The sequence below is a fragment of the Nerophis ophidion genome, linkage group LG14 (genome assembly GCF_033978795.1).
Source record: "Nerophis ophidion isolate RoL-2023_Sa linkage group LG14, RoL_Noph_v1.0, whole genome shotgun sequence".
NCBI classification, from domain to species: domain Eukaryota; kingdom Metazoa; phylum Chordata; class Actinopteri; order Syngnathiformes; family Syngnathidae; genus Nerophis; species Nerophis ophidion.
Genome location: NC_084624.1, coordinates 23,695,220 through 23,715,134, shown reverse-complemented (window position 1 = coordinate 23,715,134; position 19,915 = coordinate 23,695,220). Strand labels below are relative to the sequence as shown.

General features: G+C 39.3%; 2 protein-coding genes across 4 annotated transcripts in view; one reads left to right on the top strand and one right to left on the bottom strand.

The window, feature by feature from the left end:
- Positions 1-2,740: 2,740 nt before the first annotated feature.
- chrng (cholinergic receptor, nicotinic, gamma) overlaps positions 2,741-19,915 on the bottom strand; it is a 31,591-nt gene continuing 14,416 nt past the window's right edge. For 2 of the 3 annotated variants that reach the window (XM_061920177.1, XM_061920178.1), the window contains exons 7-12: positions 15,316-15,516; positions 15,126-15,240; positions 14,948-15,062; positions 11,592-11,877; positions 7,499-7,632; positions 2,741-3,791 (exon numbers count right to left, since the gene is read on the bottom strand). In XM_061920177.1, coding sequence (XP_061776161.1) covers positions 3,603-3,791; positions 7,499-7,632; positions 11,592-11,877; positions 14,948-15,062; positions 15,126-15,240; positions 15,316-15,516 — 1,040 coding nt within the window. In that variant the 3' untranslated portion in view covers positions 2,741-3,602. Of the gene's footprint in view, positions 3,792-7,498; positions 7,633-7,977; positions 9,037-11,591; positions 11,878-14,947; positions 15,063-15,125; positions 15,241-15,315; positions 15,517-19,915 lie in introns of those variants that run through there. The other variant, XM_061920179.1, reaches the window with a different exon arrangement.
- vwa5b2 (von Willebrand factor A domain containing 5B2) overlaps positions 3,506-19,915 on the top strand; it is a 129,406-nt gene continuing 112,996 nt past the window's right edge. The window contains exon 1 of the mRNA XM_061920170.1: positions 3,506-3,807. The gene's annotated coding sequence lies outside the window, so the exon portion shown is untranslated. The remainder of the gene's footprint in view (positions 3,808-19,915) is intronic.

Genomic DNA, 19,915 nt, shown 5'->3' with positions numbered 1-19,915 from the left:
GATAAATGGGTTTTGCTTTGCATAGTAGAGTTTTAACTTGCACTTACAGATGTAGCGACCAACTGTAGTTACTGAAAGTGGTTTTATGAAGTGTTCCTGAGCCCATGTGGTGATATCCTTTAAAAACTGGGGTGGCATGGCGTAGTGGGTAGAGCGGCCGTGCCAGAAACCTGAGGGTTGCAGGTTCGCTTCCCACTTATTGACATCCAAATCGCTGCCGTTGTGTCCTTGGGTAGGACACTTCACCCTTCCCCCCGGTGCCGCTCACACTGGTGAATGAATGATGAATGAATGATAGGTGGTGGTCAGAGGGGCCGTAGGCGCAAACTGGCAGCCACGCTTCCGTCAGTCTACCCCAGGGCAGCTGTGGCTACTGATGTAGCTTACCACCACCAGGTGTGAATGAATGATGGGTTCCCACTTCACTGTGAGCGCTTTGAGTATCTAACAATAGAAAAGCGCGATATAAATCTAATCCATTATTATAAACTGATGTCCGGTTTTGATGCAGTACCGCCTGAGGGATCAAAGGTCCGTAATATCATCGCTTACGTGCATTGATTTCTCCAGATTCTCTGAACCTTTTGATGATTGTACGGACCGGACCGTAGATGGTAAAATCCCTAAATTCCTTGCAATTGCTCGTTGATAAATGTTGTTCTAAAACTGTTCGACAATTTGCTTACAAAGTGGTGACCCTCGCCCCATCCTTGTTTGTGAATTACTTAGCATTTCATGGAAGCTGCTTTTATACCCAATCATGGCACCCACCTGTTCCCAATTAGCCTGCACACCGGTGGGATGTTCCAAATAAGTGTTTGATGAGCATTTCTAAACTTTATCAGTATTTATTGCCACCTTTCCCAACTTATTTGTCACGTGTTGCTGGCATCAAAATCTAAAGTTAATGATTATTTGCCCAAAGAAAAAGGTTTATCAGTTTGAACATCAAATATGTTGTCTTTGTAGCATATTCAACTGAATATGGGTTGAAAATGATTTGCAAATCATTGTATTCTGTTTATATTTACTTCTAACACAATTTCCCAACTTATATGGAAACGGGGTTTGTATACACACACACACAAAATCTATATATATATCTTGTGTGTGTGTATATACATATATAATATGTACTGTACATATACAGATGGTAAATGGCCATATATAAAATCCATCCATCCTTCCATCCACGCAACCCGAAGAGGGACAAGTGGTAGAAAATGTGTGTCGAGTCATTGCTGGGATAACGAGTAGAGGAGAATGTTCGGCAGTCCACACACACATAAAGTACTTACACACTGTGTAGACAGAAAAGGGAAAATGGACGGTCTAAAAACTGATGATAAAGGGGAAGTTCTAACACTGAAACGCCCTCAGGAAGAGGTGATTTAGGACATGGCTAGCTAGCTATTAGTTGAAGTCCAGCCAATGTCTGCAGTGTTTTAGCAACTTTTAAATCACTAATCCTCGCCTCCATGGCGAGAAATAAAGTTTCTTACAAGTATCATCCCTGCAGAACGAGGAATAGCTAATAAACATGCTTCACTACACCGTAGCTCAACAGCGTCAAAATGTAAACATTGGTGGATCTACACCTGACATCCACTGTATTGATACCAAGTACAGGAGCGATACTACTATGATTATGTTAATATTTTTGGGCATCACAACTTCTCCTTTTGTTTTTTTTAAATTTATATCATGTTTATAAACTCAGGAAATATTTCCCTGGCCACATGAGGACTTTGAATATGACTAATGTACGAACCTGTAACGACTTGGTATCGGATTGATACCTGAATTTGTGGAATCATCCACAACTAATGTAAAATATCAAACAGAAGAATAAGTGATTATTACATTTTAACAGAAGTTTAGATAGAACATGTTGAAACAGAAAATAAGCAGGTATTAAAAGTAAATGAACAAGTAGATTAATAATCAAATTTTACAGTTTGTCCTTTTGTTGACAAAATAATAGAATGATAAATGACACAACATGTTATTGCATAAGTCTGTGTGTTTACTTACTACTAAAAGACAAGCTGTTTAGTATGTTCACTATTTTATTTAAGGACAAAATTACAATGATAAACATGTTTAAAGTACCCTAAGAATTTTCGTTAAAATAAAGCCAACAATGCCGTTTTTTGTTGTTCCCTTTTATTTAGGAAAGTCACAAAAAGTATCGAAATAATTTTAGTACCTGTACCAAAATATTGGTATCCAGACAGTGTGTGTGTGTGTGTGTATAATGTGTGTGTGTGTGTGTGTGTGTGTGTGTGTGTGTGTGTGTGTGTGTGTGTGTGTGTGTAGTATCTTGTTTTATAGCCTTTTGCCACTTTCTTGTCTCCTTTCCAGCAAGACAACACCCTTTGAAGAAAAAAAAAAAATCCTTCGATTTTAAAATGGATCTGCATATGAATCGTTTTGGGCCTAACATTAGATAGCCAATGCTAGCAGCTAACGTTAGCATCTTCCCGATGCACCTTCTCATCACAAGCACAGGTGGGACACAAACGTATGAGAGTACCAGGGAATTGACTAAGTCATATTTCGGGGCACTTTTGCCACATTAAGATGCTTGAACGTCATGACCTTTTTTAAGACAGTTCTCCATAACAGTGGTTCTCAAATGGGGGTACTCGTACCCCTGGGGGTACTTGAAGGTATACCAAGGGGTATGTAAGATTATTATTATTTTTTTAATATTCTAAAAATGGCAACAATTCAAAAATCCTTTATAAATATATTTATTGAATAATACTTCAACAAAATATGAATGTAAGTTCATAAACTGTGGAAAAAAAATACAACAATGTAATATCCAGTGTTGACGGATAGATTTTTTGTGGACATGTTCCATAAATATTGATGTTAAAGATTTCTTTTTTTGTGAAGAAATGTTTAGAATTAAGTTCATGAATCCAGATGGATCTCTTTTACAATCCCCGAAGAGGGCACTTCTATGTGTAGAAATCTTTATTTATAATTGAGTCACTTGTTTATTTTTCCACAAGTTTTTAGTTATTTTTATATCTTTTTTTCCAAATAGTTCAAGAAAGACCACTATAAATGAGCAATATTTGTCACTGTTATACAGTCTAATAAATCAGAAACTGATGACATAGTGCTGTATTTTACTTCTTTATCACTTTTTTTCAAACAAAATGCTTTGCTCTGATTAGGGGGTACTTGAATTTAAAAAAATGTTCTCAGGGGGTACATCACTGAAAAAAGGTTGAGAACCACTGCTCCATAACATCCATCCATCCATCCATTTTCTACCGCTTATTCCCTTTCGGGGTCGTGGGGGGCGCTGAGCGCCTATCTCAGCATTGGGGCATAAATGCGATGTCTCTCGACAAAATGGTGGTTTCTACAAACCTTTATCAAATAATACACCAAGTTTGCAGTTGACACGAATGTTCACTGCTGTTGGTCACATATCTATGTACAGTATGTTAATTTGTATTTTTTTTTTTTACAGTAATACAGTTTGTGATGCGTCAGTCAAACCTGGAGTCTGCCCACCAGAAGTGACACATAGGATTCAACAAACATGAAGATGCCATTCATCCCAAAGGGTCTACGCCCGCCTAGCTGTCAGTGAGATTGCTCATCACAGGGAGGTACTTCTTGGGGTCTCCCAGAAAAGGAGAGGAAGGAGGCTGGTTGAAGTGACCCATCAAGAAGACACCTATGGTGCCGATGAAAAAGAGCAGAGCCATGAAGATAAAGCAGACCCGGTCGATTACCCTGGCGACCAGGAACCACTCTTCATTCTCCTGCAGGGTGACAAAGGTAGGAAGCCGTTTAATTCATGAATCGAAGACTAGGGCACACGTGTCAAACTAAAGTCCCGCCAAAGCCTGGAAATAATGTGCAACAATAAAGCCCTTCAGCTTTCTTACCAAACATATTCGTTCTTTCAATTTCAACGTCAAAATTGTATACAATTGAATGTCTTTTCAATTTAAAAACTATCTGGCCATGCAAAAGCACAAATTAAACATATGTCCAAAGTGCGGCCTGCAGCTCCAGTTTTGTTGCCATATTATTGGATAAAAAAATTAAAATGTGCAAAAGCAAATATTATGATGTGTAGCAAAAAAAAAAAAAAAAAGCTTAACAATTTGATACTAAAAAACAGGGGTGTCCAAACTTCTTCCACTAAGGGTTGCATACTGAAAAGTAAAAGTATGTGGGGGTCATTTTAACTTAAAAAAACAAACAAACAAAAAAACGACATTCATACAAACAGTATTTAAAAACAGAACTTAGGTCTGCTTTTGTTACAAGTGACAGTATATTATTATTATTCGTATCAACATTTCAGCTTTTACTCATTATTAGTTACTGTTTTACTGTTTACTGGTTATAATTAATTATAGTCTACTTTGTCACTTATTACACAAAGGAGACAATAAGTTGTTGTCTTTAAATATATGTAATGTATGTACCTACTTAGTGGCCTAGTAGTTAGAGCAGTGGTTCTTAACCTGGGTTCGATCGAACCCTAGGGGTTCAGTGAGTCGGGCTCAGGGGTTCGGCAGAGGTCAAAACACACCCAACTCATTGTGTAAGTACAAACTTCTCCCTATTGGGGTATTACGGATACGGCAACAGCTGACTGATTTGCAGGTGTGAAATTTGTTGTGAGTTTAGGCACGGTCTTGGTTTTGTTGTTTGAACAAGGTGACGTTCATGCATGGTTCATTTTGTGCACCAGTAAAAAACAACAACATAGTAACACTTCAGTACGGGAAACATATTCAGCATTGATTAGTTGCTTATTAACATGCAAATTAGTAACATATTGGATCTTAACTAGTCATTATTAAGTACTTATTAATGCCTTATTCGGCATTGCCTTATTATAACCCTAACCCTGACCCTAACCCTAGCCAAATAACTCAAAATTAAGTCTTTGTTACTTTGAATATGTTCCCCGGGTGTCCAAATAACTCTAAATTAAGTCTTTATTACTTAGTATATGTTCCCCGAGTGTCCAAATAACTCCAAATTAAGTCTTTATTACTTAGAATATGTTCCCCGGGTGTCCAAATAACTCTAAATTAAGTCTATGTTACTTAGAATATGTTCCCCGTAATAAAGTGTTAACAAAAACCTCTAACTTTGTCTTGAATTTGAAAAAAAAAACACATTTTATTTTTTACTAAAGAAGAATGCTCGTATGAAACTGGTGGGGTTCGGTTCCTCCAACAAGGTTAAGAACCACTGGGTTAGAGTATCTACCCAGAGATCGGTAGGTTGGGAGTTCAAACCCCGGCCGAGTCACCCCAAAGACTATAAAAATGGAATCCATTACCTCCCTGCTTGGCACTCAGCATCAAGGGTTGGAATTGGGGGTTAAATCACCAAAAATTATTCCCGGGCGTGGTCACCGCTGCTGCCCACTGCTCCCCTCACTTCCCAGGGGATGGGCCAATGCAGAGGACACATTTCACCACACCTAGTGTGTGTGTGACAATCATTGGTACTTTCACTTTAACTTTAGCATTTTTTGCACAAAAATATATCAAAATGGCCCCTGAATACTTTTTAGAATGTGGCCCTTGCGCACCCCTGTATTATTAACATATATTCCAAACATGTTTTGTTAGAATAAAATGCTCGTCCCCCTGACTTACCATTTCAAAAGCAAATACGTCGTCCATACATTTGTACGTGAAATGTTTTTGATCAAATGCATAGGGAAGTGTGTCACAATATCAGGAGGAGATTATCCATCATAATTCATATTTATTTATTGTGACAGGCGGCCCTCTCAGCGACGTGGCCCTCAATGAAAAGGAGTTGGACACACCTATACTAGGGCCATAGTTTTACCATGAATTGATTAAGTGGACCCCGACTTAAACAAGTTGAAAAACTTATTCGGGTGTTACCATTTAGTGGTCAATTGTACGAAATATGTACTGAACTGTGCAATCTACTAATAAAAGTCTCAATCTATCAATCAATGGCCATTCCCCTAAAGTGGTAAGCCAAGACCACACAACCCTCTGCCAGAGAGTAGAGAAGAGTTTAGGTCAGGGGTCAGGAACCTTTTTGGCTGAGAGAGCCATGAATGCCAAATATTATAAAATGTATTTCTGTGAGCGCCATATAATATTTTTTAACACTGAACACAACCAAATGTGTGCATTTTTAAGTAAGACCAACATTTTAAGAGTATAATAAGTATTCTTATTTTTAATAACATTGTTATTCTGAAGCAAACCAATAATGAATAAAACAGTTCTTACCATAAATGCGATTTCTTGATCAGGTGCGGTAGAAAACAGATGGATGGATTAAAATGCATGAGAATATGTTATATTTTCAACGTTATTTTTAACACCGTGATTACCAGGGGAATTATTCATTACTTATCGCGGTGTTTTTCAACCACTGTGCTGCGGCCCACTAGTGTGTCGTGAGATACAGTCAGGTGTGCCGTGGGAGATTACGTAATTTCACCTAATTGGGTAAAAAATATTTTTTTGCAAACCAGTAATTATAATCCGCAAATGTGCCGTTGTTGAGTGTCTGTGCTGTCTAGAGCTCGGCAGAGTAACCGTGTAATACTCTTCCATATCAGTAGGTGGCATCAGGTAGCTAATTGCTTTGTAGATGTCAGAAACATGGTTTGTCGTGATCAGAATATGCAGGAGGCAGCGTGTAGATAAAAAGGTATCCAAACACTTCAACCAAAAATAAACAAAAGGCGAGTGCCGCTAAGAAAAGGCATTGAAGCAAAACGAAACTAAAACTGAATTGGCTGCAAAATACACAAAAACAGAATGCTGGACGACTGCAAAGACTTGCAGCGTGCGGAGCAGACGGCGTCGATAAAGTACATCTGTACATGGCATGGCAATCAACAACTTCCACACAAAGAAGGAGTGTGTCCGCACAACTTAAAGTTTTGCTTGCGAAAAAGAAAGCAGCTGCAGGGAATAGCATTCAAGGAAGACATGAAACTGCTACAGGAAAATACCAACAAAACAGGAAGAGCCACCAAAATAGGAGCGCAAGACACACAGGAAAACGCCAAAAAACTCTAAATAAGTTAGAGTGTGATGAGACAGGTGCATGGTGACAGTACACCTACATTGAGACAAGAGTTATAGTGATGCATGCTTGGTTATGGTTTGAATTCATATCCAACAATTGCGAGAACGACTTTGTATTGTCAGTATCGGCTACTGAGTTTAATTTTTTTCTGTTTTCTGTTGGTGTGCCTCAACATTTTTTCAATGAAAAAAATGTGCCAGAAAATGTTGAAAAACACTGACTTATCGTGTTAAGCAATAACAGCTAAGATTTATCTGAGAGCCAGATGCAGTCATCAAAAGAGCCACATTTGGCTCTAGAGCCGTAGGTTCCCTACCCCTGCTTTAGGTCCTAACCTAGTGATCAGTGCAGCCCCCGGGGCGTCCGTGAGTGACCCTTTTTAGCTGAGCTGGCTGGCGTCTGTTCCACTTACATTTTGAAAGATGTTGTGCTTCTTTGTCGTTTCGGCGATGTGTTTGCACGACGCCACGCATTGCTTCAGTTCCGGGGCAGCTTTAGCCAAACTGACGCCAAGCCTTTCAGACGTTCCCCCCTCCAGGCCCTTGTCTAGAGGGAAAGCAAACCCAATATGCATTTGTAAACAATAGTGGTGTACTAACACATTTTATATATATATATATATATATATATATATATATATATATATATATATATATATATGTATGTATATATATATATATATATATATATATATGTATATATATATATATATATATATATATGTATGTATATATATATATATATATATATATATATATGTATGTATATATATATATATATATATATATATATGTATATATATGTGTATATATATGTATGTATATATATATATATATGTATATATATATATGTATGTATATATATATATATGTATGTATATAGATAGATAGATAGATAGATAGTACTTTATTGATTCCTTCAGGAGAGTTCCTTCAGGAAAATTAAAATTCCAGCAGCAGTGTACAGAGTTGAGATCAATTTAAAGAAAAAAGTAAAAAGTATATAATGGGGGTTTAAAAGGCAACAAAATAGAGAAATATTACAAAAAGAATAAAAACAATGGGAATAACAATATAACAGTAAAATAAGAATATAACAAGACAAAGTAGGCAGTAGTGACCATGTTATGAAAACGTATTGCACTGTTAATGTTTTGCATCCCCTGTCATCCTAATACCCCCCGCCCCCCGACCCAGAGAGGAGTTGTACAGTCTAATGGCGTGTGGGACAAAGGAGTTCTTGAGTCTATTAGTCCTGCACTTGGGATGAAGCAGTCTAGCACTGAACAGGCTCCTCTGGCTACTGATAACGCTATGCAGAGGGTGACTGGCATCATCCAGGATGCTCACTAGTTTGTCAACAGTCCTCTTCTCTGCCACCGTCACCAGTGAGTCCAGTTTCATTCCGATTGTAGAACCGGCCCGCCTGATCAGTTTCTCAAGTCTGGAGCTGTCCTTAGATGTACTGCCCCCCCAGCACACTACCATGTAGAACAGAACACTGGCAACCACAGACTGGTAGTACATCCACAGGAGTTTTCTACAAATGTTGAAGGAGTGCAGTCTCCTGAGGAAGTACAGCCTGCTCTGTCCTTTCTTGTACTGGTGGTCCGTGTTAGCAGTCCAGTCCAGCTTATTGTCCACCCAAACCCCGAGGTACTTGAATGAGTCCACGGTCTGTACCTCAACTCCCTCGATCAGAATAGGTTGTGACCGTGGACTCGACCTCCCAAAGTCAATGACCAGCTCCTTGGTCTTTGACGGATTGAGCTGCAAGACGTTCGTGTGGCACCAGACAACAAAGTCCCTCACCAGGTTCCTGATGCACCCGACGATGGCTGTGTCATCCGCGTACTTCTGGATGTGACACAGCTCTGAGTTGTAGCAGAAGTCAGCGGTGTACAGGGTGAAGAGAAGAGGAGCCAGCACCGTTCCCTGCGGTGCTCCGGTGCTGCTGATCACAGTGTCAGACGTGATGTCCTTCAGTCTGACGTACTGTGGCCTGTATATATACTGTATATAGCCAAAAGTATTTGGCCACCCATCCAAATAATCAGAATCAGGTGTTCTAATCACTTGCCCCGGCCACAGGTGTATAAAATCAAGCACTTTGGCATGGAGACTGTTTTTACAAACTTTTGTGAAAGAATGGGCCGCTCACTGGAGCTCAGTGATTTTCAGCGTGGAACTGTCATAGGATGCCACCTGTGCAATGAATCCAGTCGTGAAATTTCCTCCCTCCTAAATATTCCTAAGTCAACTGTCTGCTTTATTATAAGAAAATGGAACCGTTCGGGAACAACCACAACCCAGCCACAAAGTGGTAGGCCTCGTAAACTGACAGCGAGGGGTCAGCGGATGCTGAAGCGCATGGTGCAAAAAGGTCGCCGACTGTCCTTAAAGACATGGATGACAGAGTCTGGTGTGGATGAACTTGACTGGCCTGCACAGAGTCCTGACCTGAACGTGACAGAACACATCTCCCATCCAAAGGCAAAACCTAGTAACTCACTTCTAGCTAATTTTGAGAAAACAAAGGAAAACCAATCTATTTTGATGCTGTCTTACAAAGATCTACAAAGTCATCAAACGTATAGATGTTTTCTTGAGCTTTCATTTTCTTGCCGATTGAGCCATGGATTGAATCTGCTCTCATGAACGTGTGGCCTTTCTCCAGATATTTTATCACAATCTCGGGTGGGCCCCATTCTGCGTTTGGACATGGGGCAAGAGCTGTGTACAGCGTCCAGTTCTTATTTTGACCTCCACAGTTATCTGCCCAAAAGAGTATGCAAGGGGAAGAATCAAGAACAATACATTTAATGAAGGTGCTTGCAACGTCCTGGGCCAATCTTCCAAATATCCCCTCGTGCCATAATATCACATAATCAGGTTGACCGTCGGCCCCCATTCGTGCAAATGTCTCATTAAAGACAATAAGGCGACTGACAGAAGCTCCGATTGGTCCTTTGAGATACTAGGTTTTTCTGTTGTATCTACGCGGTTATGTGGTAGTTGCTAGGTCCTGCCATGTGCGTAACAGCTTACTTATGGAACAAATTACAATATCGCATACACTAATGTAAAGCATATCACCTAGGAAACCCAAAATTATTATCAGCTCAGTTTTGACCAAAATTGAGTTACTGGGTTTTGCCTTTGGACGGGAGACTTTTGGGATGAAGTAGAACAGAGACTGAGATCCAGGCCTTCTTCACTAATATCAGTGTGTGACCTCACCAATGCATTTTTGGAAGAATGGTAGAAAATTCCTATAAACACACTCCGCAACCTTGTGCACAGCCTTCCCAGAAGAGTTGAAGCTGTACTAGCTGCCAAAGGTGGACCCACATCATATTGAACCCTATGGGTTAATAATCGGATGGCACTTCAAGTTCATATGTGAGTCAAGGCAGATGGCCAAATACTTTTGGCAATATAGTGTGTGTGTGTGTGTGTGTGTGTGTTTGTGTGTGTGTGTGTGTGATGAGTTGGCTACTTGGACAGTCGGCGACCTTTTTGCATATATATATATATATATATATATATATATATATATATATATATATATATATATATACACACACACATTTTCTACCGCTTATTCCCTTCGGGTTCGCGGTGGGCGCTGGAGCCTATCTCAACTACAATCGGGCGGAAGGCGGGGTACACCCTGGACAAGTAGCCAACTCATCACAGGGCCAACACAGATAGACAGGCAACATTCACATATATATATTAAAATGCCTTAGAACATTGACTCTCAAACTGTGGTATGCCAAATCACTTGTTTAAAGTACAGTGTTTTACTTTGCTATATTTAAACAGGGTTACAGTCCAAGCTGTGTGTAGTGTTACAGTGGCCAAAAATATTAAATAGATTTGTGAAATAAAACCTTTGCCTTGTTTTTAATGACTACTTAGGCCTACTACGCTACAGTATTTTAATGTTGGTCACTTGGTACTCAAAGAGCCAAGCTTTTTGGGGGGTGGGGGAAGTTTGACAACATGAAAGCATGCTTGCAGAGTTATCATTCATATATATATATATATATATATATATATATATATATATATATATATATATATATATATATATATATACACAAAAATCTCCTGACGATTGAGGGAACCCCTCATGAAACAGTTCTGTAGAGATGAAGTAGTCTTGTGATATTTCCCACATATACATATATATATATTTTCTCGAAGTTTTGAAAATAATTAGACATTTAATAATAAATAGCTTGATCAGTTTGGCTTCATGTCGGCTATGTTTTTCAACCAACTCTACTAAATTGTGTGCCTGTCAGTGCCCTTGAGGTGTCTAGCAATTGACCTGCTGATTTGACTAAACACATTTTTAGTTACAGTAGGTATGTTTTAGGCTGTGTGAGAAAGTTCAAGTCAATCCCAAATATGGGGTCCAGTGTTGTTGTTTGACACCTAGGAAACATAGCAGGCGGGCATGTCTTGCCAAATGTTGTGTGCACAAAATATACTTACTCAACTTCTCAAACACTGACTTCATCAGTCCCTTTCTCTCTTTGAGTCGGGCAAACATGAGCTCCGTCCGAGCTGTTTTTAAAGTATATTCCTCCGCCTTGTTGATGAGCATCATCGAGCTGCGGCGTCGGCATGGGGCCAAAAGCACCTTCTGCCCCTCATTGACTCCAGCGTCGCCATTGCTGTTCGGGGCGTCGGCGGCACAGGCTTCAGAGGAGGCGTGGTCATTGGGCGCCCACGGCTGCATTCGCATTCTCAGCAGTCGAGGCAGAACGTTCAGAAGGAGCTGAAGGAGACACCAAACAGATCCTCGCTGGACCAAGTACTTGATATAGATTCCAAACAAAGACAGAGGCCAGATACTTCAACCCATTAATGAAGAGGAGGTCTGACCAAAGAGAAAATAGGAATGGGCGATATGGCCTACAATCTATATCATGATATATATTGAAGCCTCCTGCGATGATGATGTATATTATTTTGTATGTATTTGATATGTATTTATATGGCTGCTGACATATCCGGTTAAATTAAAATAAATTTCGGACTTTAAGGTGCGCCTAATGTACTGAATAATTGTTGATGTGCTTACCGACCTCGAAGCTATTTTATTTGATACATGGTGTAATAAGTGTGACCAGTAGATGGCAGTCACACATGATATATAGGTGTAGACTGCAAGATGACGCCTGTAAACAACACCAAAACTTTAAATGTTCCATTGAAAATATAGAAGATTACACACGGCGATCAAAAATCCGTCAAAATGTTTTAGTATGACTTTAGTATGCTAAGAAGACGGACCGCTTGATGGATTGTCGGGGCATTACGGCGACCATAATCAGACGTACTGTGCTTCAACATACGGGTATTGTTTTGGTGTGTATAAAGACTGCAAAATGTCACCTTTCAGCAGACATATTATCTTGCATTTTGTTTCGCAATATTATGCAAAACCAATGTTCTTGACTGTGCTTCAACATAGACAGAGGCCAGATACTTCATAGGGGTATTATTATGGTGTGTATAAGGACTGCAAAATGTCATCTATTAGCAGACATATTATTTGGCGTTTTGTTTCGCTATATTATGCAAAACCAATTTTTCTTAACTTCTGGTACCTGCCGAAATTTTTGTGCGTGTCCGTCATTGTAGTAAGTTGATAAGCTTCTTCTTTTTCGCTATCTTCTTGTTATAGGGCATTCATCTTCCGCTGTTGCCATTTTTGATATAAAGTAACGTGAAGTTCTAACTTACCGTATTTCTGGGACAACAAGGTGCATTTAAAATCCTTTAATTTTCTCAAAACACGACAGTGCGCCTTATAAACCGGTGCGCCTAATGTATGGAACAATTCTGGTTGTGCTTACTGACCTCAAAGCTATTATTTGGTACACTAAGTGGGACCAGTAGATGGCAGTCACACATGAGATATAGGTGTAAACTGCAAGATGAGGCAATTAAACCACACCAAAACTTTAAATGTTCTATTGAAAATATAGAACATTACACACGGCACTCAAAAAATCCATCAAAATGTTTTAGTATGACTTTGGTAAGCTAAGAAGCCGCACCGCTTGATGGATTGTCGGAGCATTATGGCTACCATAGTCAGACGTACTGTGCTTCAACATACGGGTATTGTTTTGGTGTGTATACAGACTGCAAAATGTCACCTATCAGCAGACATATTATCTTGCATTTTGTTTCGCAATATTATGCAAAACCAATGTTCTTACCTTCTGGTACTTGCCGAAATTTTGTGCGTTTCTGTCATTGTAGTCCATTGATAAGCTTTTTCTTTTTCTCTATCTTCTTGTTATGGGGCATTCATCTTCCGCTGTTGCCATTTTTAATATAAAGTAGCGTGAAGTTCTAACTTATCGTATTTTTGGGACTACAAGGCGCATTTAAAATCCTTTAATTTTCTCAAAACACGACAGTGCGCCTTATAAACCGGTGCGCCTAATGTATGGAACAATTCTGGTTGTGCTTACTGACCTCAAAGCTATTATTTGGTACACTGATAAGTGGGACCTGTAGATGGCAGTCACACATCAGATATAGGTGTAGACTGCAAGATGACGCCATTAAACCACACCAAAACTTTAAATGTTCTATTGAAAATATAGAACATTACACACGGCACTTAAAAATCCATCAAAATGTTTTAGTATGACTTTGGTAAGCTAAGAAGCCGCACCGCTTAATGGATTGTCGGAGCAATACGGCTACCATAGTCAGACGTACTGTGCTTCAACCTACGGGTATTGTTTTGGTGTGTATAAAGACTGCAAAATGTCACCTATTAGCGGACATATTTTCTTGCATTTTCTTTCGCAATATTATGCAAAACCAATTGGTCTTACCTTCTGGTACCTGCCAAAAGTTTGTGCGTGTTTGTCATTGTCGTCCGTTGATATGCTTCTTGTTTTTCTTATCTTCTCATTATGGGGCATTCATCCTCCGCTGTTGCCATTTTTAATATAAAGTAGCGTAAAATTCTAACTTACCGTATTTTTCGGACTATAAGGCGCACTTAAAATCCTTTCATTTTCTCAAAAATCGACATTGCGCCTTATAAACCAGTGCGCCTAATGGACGGAACACTTCTGGTTGTGCTTACAACCTTGAAGCTATTTTATTTGGTGCAATGATAAGTGGGACCAGTAGATGGCAGTCACACATAATGTATAGGTGTAAACTGCAAGATGACGATAGTAAACGACACCAAAACTTTAATGTGCCATTGAAAATATAGAACATTACACACGGCACTCAAAAATCTACCAAAATATTTTAGTGCGACTTTGGTAAGCTATGAAGCCGCACCACTTTATGGATCGTCGGAGCATAACGGCTACCATAGTAAGACGTACTGTGCTTCAACATATGGGTATTATTATGGTGTGTACAATGGCAACTACTGCCAGACATATCATCTGGTGTTTTGTTTCGAAATATTATGCAAAACCAACTTTTCTTACCTTCTGGTACCTGCTGCAAATTGGCGCGCATCCGCCGTGGTTGATAAATTATCCTACGCTGTTGCCTTTTGTAATACAAAGTAGCGTAAAGTTCTAACATCGGTCAGTGGAAACTGACGCACTCATTAAAACTTCTATGTCGATTCATTTTTCCATTCCTCGTGCAGCCCTACAGGCAAACCAAATTAGAGCTTTTCTTCCTGTCGCTCACATACCAGTGAGCTGTTTTTTTTTACTTGAGTAGGGGCCAATCCAAATCCTACCACTTAGCCTTTACCCCTCTTCTTACCCTTTAAAATAGTGGAGGATTGAAAACCTGGCCCGAAGAAAAGAGGCGCCACTGGAAAATTGGCGCCTGTGCAGCCTCACCTTCCTCACTCTGTCCGACATTATGTGAGTGTTTGGAGTTCTCAGGGAAACGTTGAGGACGATCACGCAGTTCATCACCACCATGGTGGTCACCGACATCACGAACTTCAAATACCTGCGGCAGAACATAAATATTTCCAATAATAACGTTGGAATATTGAAAGTACTCAGGACTTACTTTCCGATAAGAGGACCTGCCTTTGAAGTCTCTGGAACCTTCTTGGCGATGAGGAAGAGGAACACTGTCTGGCCCAGAAGAGTGGCGATAGACATGGTGCACTTTTGGCCACCGGCTGCCAAAAAAATACAATGCACAATGTTGAGTCTCAACATCCCAGTTTTCAATAAAGGACATAAAAAATGAAGACCTTTAGCAGGGAGGTAGTACACCAGCAGGCAGAGAGAGGAGAAGAGCACGCATGGAGCGATGATGTTGATGATGTAGAATAGAGGCTTTCTCTGGATGATGAGGAAGAAGACCACTTCTTGGTACTCCAGGTCATCTTTTGTATACTGGCTGTGAATAACCTTCTTAGCTGGCCTGTGTTTGATGGCCCACTCTCCATTTTCTAGCAAGGACAAACAAAAATAATGCTGAATATCCAGGGGCGTCACTGGGTCTGAAGAACCTGGGGAGCATTAGCCCTTGCAAGATCTTCTCGCTCACAACTTTTCGGCACCGTATTAGAATTAAACAACAAACAATGGTTGAAAGTGGAGGTGTAAGAATGATTCAATCATCTTTAGTCAGCATGAGACGGTCCAAAATGACAAGAACAGTGTTGCTGTGTGGACAAACTAGCAGTCAACTTGCAAACAGGGAAATATTGCACAGATGATAGCAGTGTATACCAACTTGCACAGAACTACAGAGTTGAGCTGAAAACAGAGGAGGTTCTGGTGGAAAGAAACAATCTTGTCTGGAAAACAGGCGGGATGTCCACCCAAAGATAGGTTGTCTGTGCACAACCTCTTTGATTCAATATTTCTGCACTTGCAGTGTAAGGAAGCGATAGTTCTTTTAGAGTTGGGACACGATGGACAGAGAATCCGTTAATCATCTTTATTGCTGAAAGGTAGTCGTAAATGTGTACGAAAGCCTATTGTGTGCCGTTAACCAGTTCTGTAATTTTTCCTCTTTTCTCTATTTGTTTAGACCAGTGGTTCTCAATTTTTTTCAGTGATGTCCCCCCTGTGAATTTTTTTTTAATTCAAGTACCCCCTAATCAGAGCAAATAATTTTTGGTTGAAAAAAAGAGATAAATAAGTAAAATACAGCACTATGTCATCAGTTTCTGATTTATTAAATTGTATAACAGTGCAAAATATTGCTCATTTGTAGTGGTCTTTCTTGAACTATTTGGAAAAAAAGATATAAAAATAACTAAAAACTTGTTGAAAAATAAACAAGTGATTCAATTATAAAAGAAGATTTCTACACATACTGCGATGAGGTGGCGACTTGTCCAGGGTGTACGCGGCCTTCCACCCGATTGTAGCTGAGATAGGCACCAGCACCCCCTGCAATCCCAAAGGGAATAAGCGGTAGTAAATGGATGGATGGATAGCTGTAAATATACTCCTCCCCTCTTAACCACGCCCCCAAAACGCCCCGCACCCAACCACGCCCTTCGCCCGACCCCGACACCTCACCTCCCGAAATCGGAGGTTTACACATGGAAGTAATCATCAACTTAAAATGCCCTCTTTGGGGATTGTAAAAGAGATCCATCTGGATTCATGAAATTAATTCTAAACATTTTATTCACAAAAAAATAAATCTTTAACATCAATTTTTATGGAACATGTCCACGAAAAATCCAGCTGTCAACACTAAATATTACATTGTTGTATTTCTTTTCACAGTTTACGAACTTACATTCATATTTTGTATTATTATTATTATTATTATTTAATAAACATATTTATAAAGGATTTTGGAATTGTTGCTATTTTTAGAATATTTAAAAAAAATCTCACGTACCCCTTGGCATACCTTCAAGTACCCCGAGGGGTACGCAGACCCCCATTTGAGAACCACCGGTTTAGACCAAAGACACACATTCACATCTACCTTTCAGCCATAAAGATGAATTAACGGATTCTCTGGCCGGAATCTGTCCATCGTGTCCCAACTCTAACAGAACTACTATCCCTTCCTTATATTGGTCCTTTGAGCCGGATAGAGTTCTACCATCAGACACAACAGAATCATCAGCTGCCACCATTGATCGAAAACGGCTATTTTAAAGACGTGCTTTAAAGGGGAAATGACGTTACAGATTGACCTATCAACTTAAAGGCACAGGAACATTACAGAACTGGTTTACGGCACACAATAGGCTTTCTTAGGATTGTTTTGCTTACAGCTTGATGTTTCTGTTCAGCAAATACCGAAGACGTGGAAATGTTTAAAAAGCTTCCTTTTCCCTGTTATTACTGTAAAGGTCATTTAAGGCAGTGGTTCTCAAATGGGGTTACGCGTACCCCTGGGGGTACTTACCATGAATTGATTAACGTGGACCCCGACTTAAACAAGTTGAAAAACTTATTCGGGTGTTACCATTTAGTGGTCAATAGTACAGAATATGTACTGTACTGTGCAATCTACTAATAAAAGTATCAATCAATCAATCAAACTTGAAGGTATGCCAAGGGGCACGTGAGATTCTTTTAAAATATTCTAAAAATAGCAACAATTCAAAAACCCTTTATAAATTATATTTATTGAATAATACTTCAACAAAATATGAATGTAAATTCATAAACTGTGAAAAGAAATGCAACAATGCAATATTCAGCGTTGACAGCTAGATTTTTTGTGGACATGTTCCATAAATATTGATGTTAAAGATTTATTTTTTTGTGAAGAAATGTTTAGAATGAAGTTGATGAATCCAGATGGATCTCTATTACAATCCCCAAAGAGGGCACTTTAAGTTGATGATTACTTCTATGTGTAGAAATCATTATTTATAATTGAATTACTTGTTTATTTTTCAACAAGTTTTTAGTTACCGTATGTCCTTGAATTGGCGCCGTGGCGCTAATTAATTTAAAACCTCTTCTCACTCCGGCACTTACCAAAGGCATGCGGTAAAAGTAAGCATGCGCTAAATATTTTAAAACCTCTTCTCACTCCGGCACTTACCAAAGGCATGCTGTAAAAATTTGATTGTAATGTAAGCTTGGACCTTAAATCCTACTGAATAGCTCCTAATCTTCTTCACTTTATGGGATTTCAAATTACCGGTATTGAAATCAGCCTCCTCCATTTTGAAAATGATGACCAGGGAAGTTTCACTCGTGACGTCACGAGTTCGACCAGGCGGTAATACTAAGCGTGCGCTAATTATTTTGCGAAGCGAGTTTGACCCGGCAGTAATTCAAGGCAGGCGCATTATAAATATGCCCTGCGGCAATTCAGGGAAATACGGTATTTTTATATCTTTTTTCCCCAAATAGTTCAAGAAAGACCACTACAAATGAGAAATATTTTGCATTGTTATACAATTTAATAAATCAGAAACTGATGACATAGTGCTGTATTTTACTTCTTTATCTCTTTTTTTCAACCAAAAATGCTTTGCTCTGATTAGGGGGTACTTGAATTAAACAAATGTTCACAGGGGGTACATCACTGAAAAAAGGTTGAGAACCACTGATTTAAGGCATTTAGACTACAGCTGTCAAATTTAAGGCCCACAGGCCACACTTGACAATAGGAATGGTTGATATGGACTATCACAATAACCTGCCATTTATGGTGAATACAACAAAATGAAGATAAAAAACACCATAGAACTCCACCTTTTTGAGTTTGTCAGTGCATTCAGTCTTCAAAGCCCTCAAAACACGACTTTAAAACAGCACTAAGGCTATTAAACTACATCAATTAAGTTGAAGCAGCACACCTATACTGCAAAGCTGTAGTAGTGTGCTTTTTTATACGGCATGGGCGTTATTTTTCTGTCAGCAATATTATATTATTATGAGTTTTAGATTACAAATCAATCAGATCGTGTTTTAATAAGACTTCAGCGTGAACTCTCCAGCGCTCCGGTCGCATAATGGCCAATAATGATGACTACCGATATTATCGTCCGACAAACTTTAAAATGTAATATCGAAAATTACCGGTATTGGTTTCAAAAAGTAAAATTCATGACTTTTTAAAACACCGCTGTGTACACAGACGTAAGGAGGAGTACAGAGCGCCAAAAAGCCTTAAAGGCACTGCCTTTGCGTGCCGGCCCAGTCACATAATATCTACGGCTTTTCACACACACAAGTGAATGCAAAGCATACTTGGTCAACAGCCATACAGGTCACACTGAAGGTGGCCGTATAAACATCTTTAAGACTGTTACAAATATGCACCACACTGTGAACCCACACCAAACAAGAATGACAAACACATTTTGGGAGAACATCCGCACAGTAACACAACAGAACAAATACCCAGAATCCCTTGCCGCACTAACTCTTCCGTGATGTTACAATATAGACCCGCTGCTAACCTCTCTCCCCCCGACCCCACCACCTCAACCCCACCCACCTCAACCTCCTCATGCGAGCTGCTGTTTTGAGGCATGTTAAAAAAAATTATGCACTTTGTGACTTCAGTAATAAATATTGCAGTGCCATGTTGGCATTTTTTTCCATAACTTGAGTTGATTTATTTTGGAAAACCTTGTTAAATTGTTTAATGCATCCAGCGGGACATCACAACAAAATTAGGCATAATGTATTCAAACTGTGACTGTATATATCGATATCGGTTGATATCTGTATCGGTAATTAAGAGTTGGACAATACCAGAATATCGGATATCGGCAAAAAAGCCATTATCGGACATCTCTAATGATGACGCTTATGATGTATATTGTTGATGTGTATTATTCACCGAAATAGACGGATACAAAATATATAGTTGACAAAATGAGCAGAAACAGGCAAAAATAATGT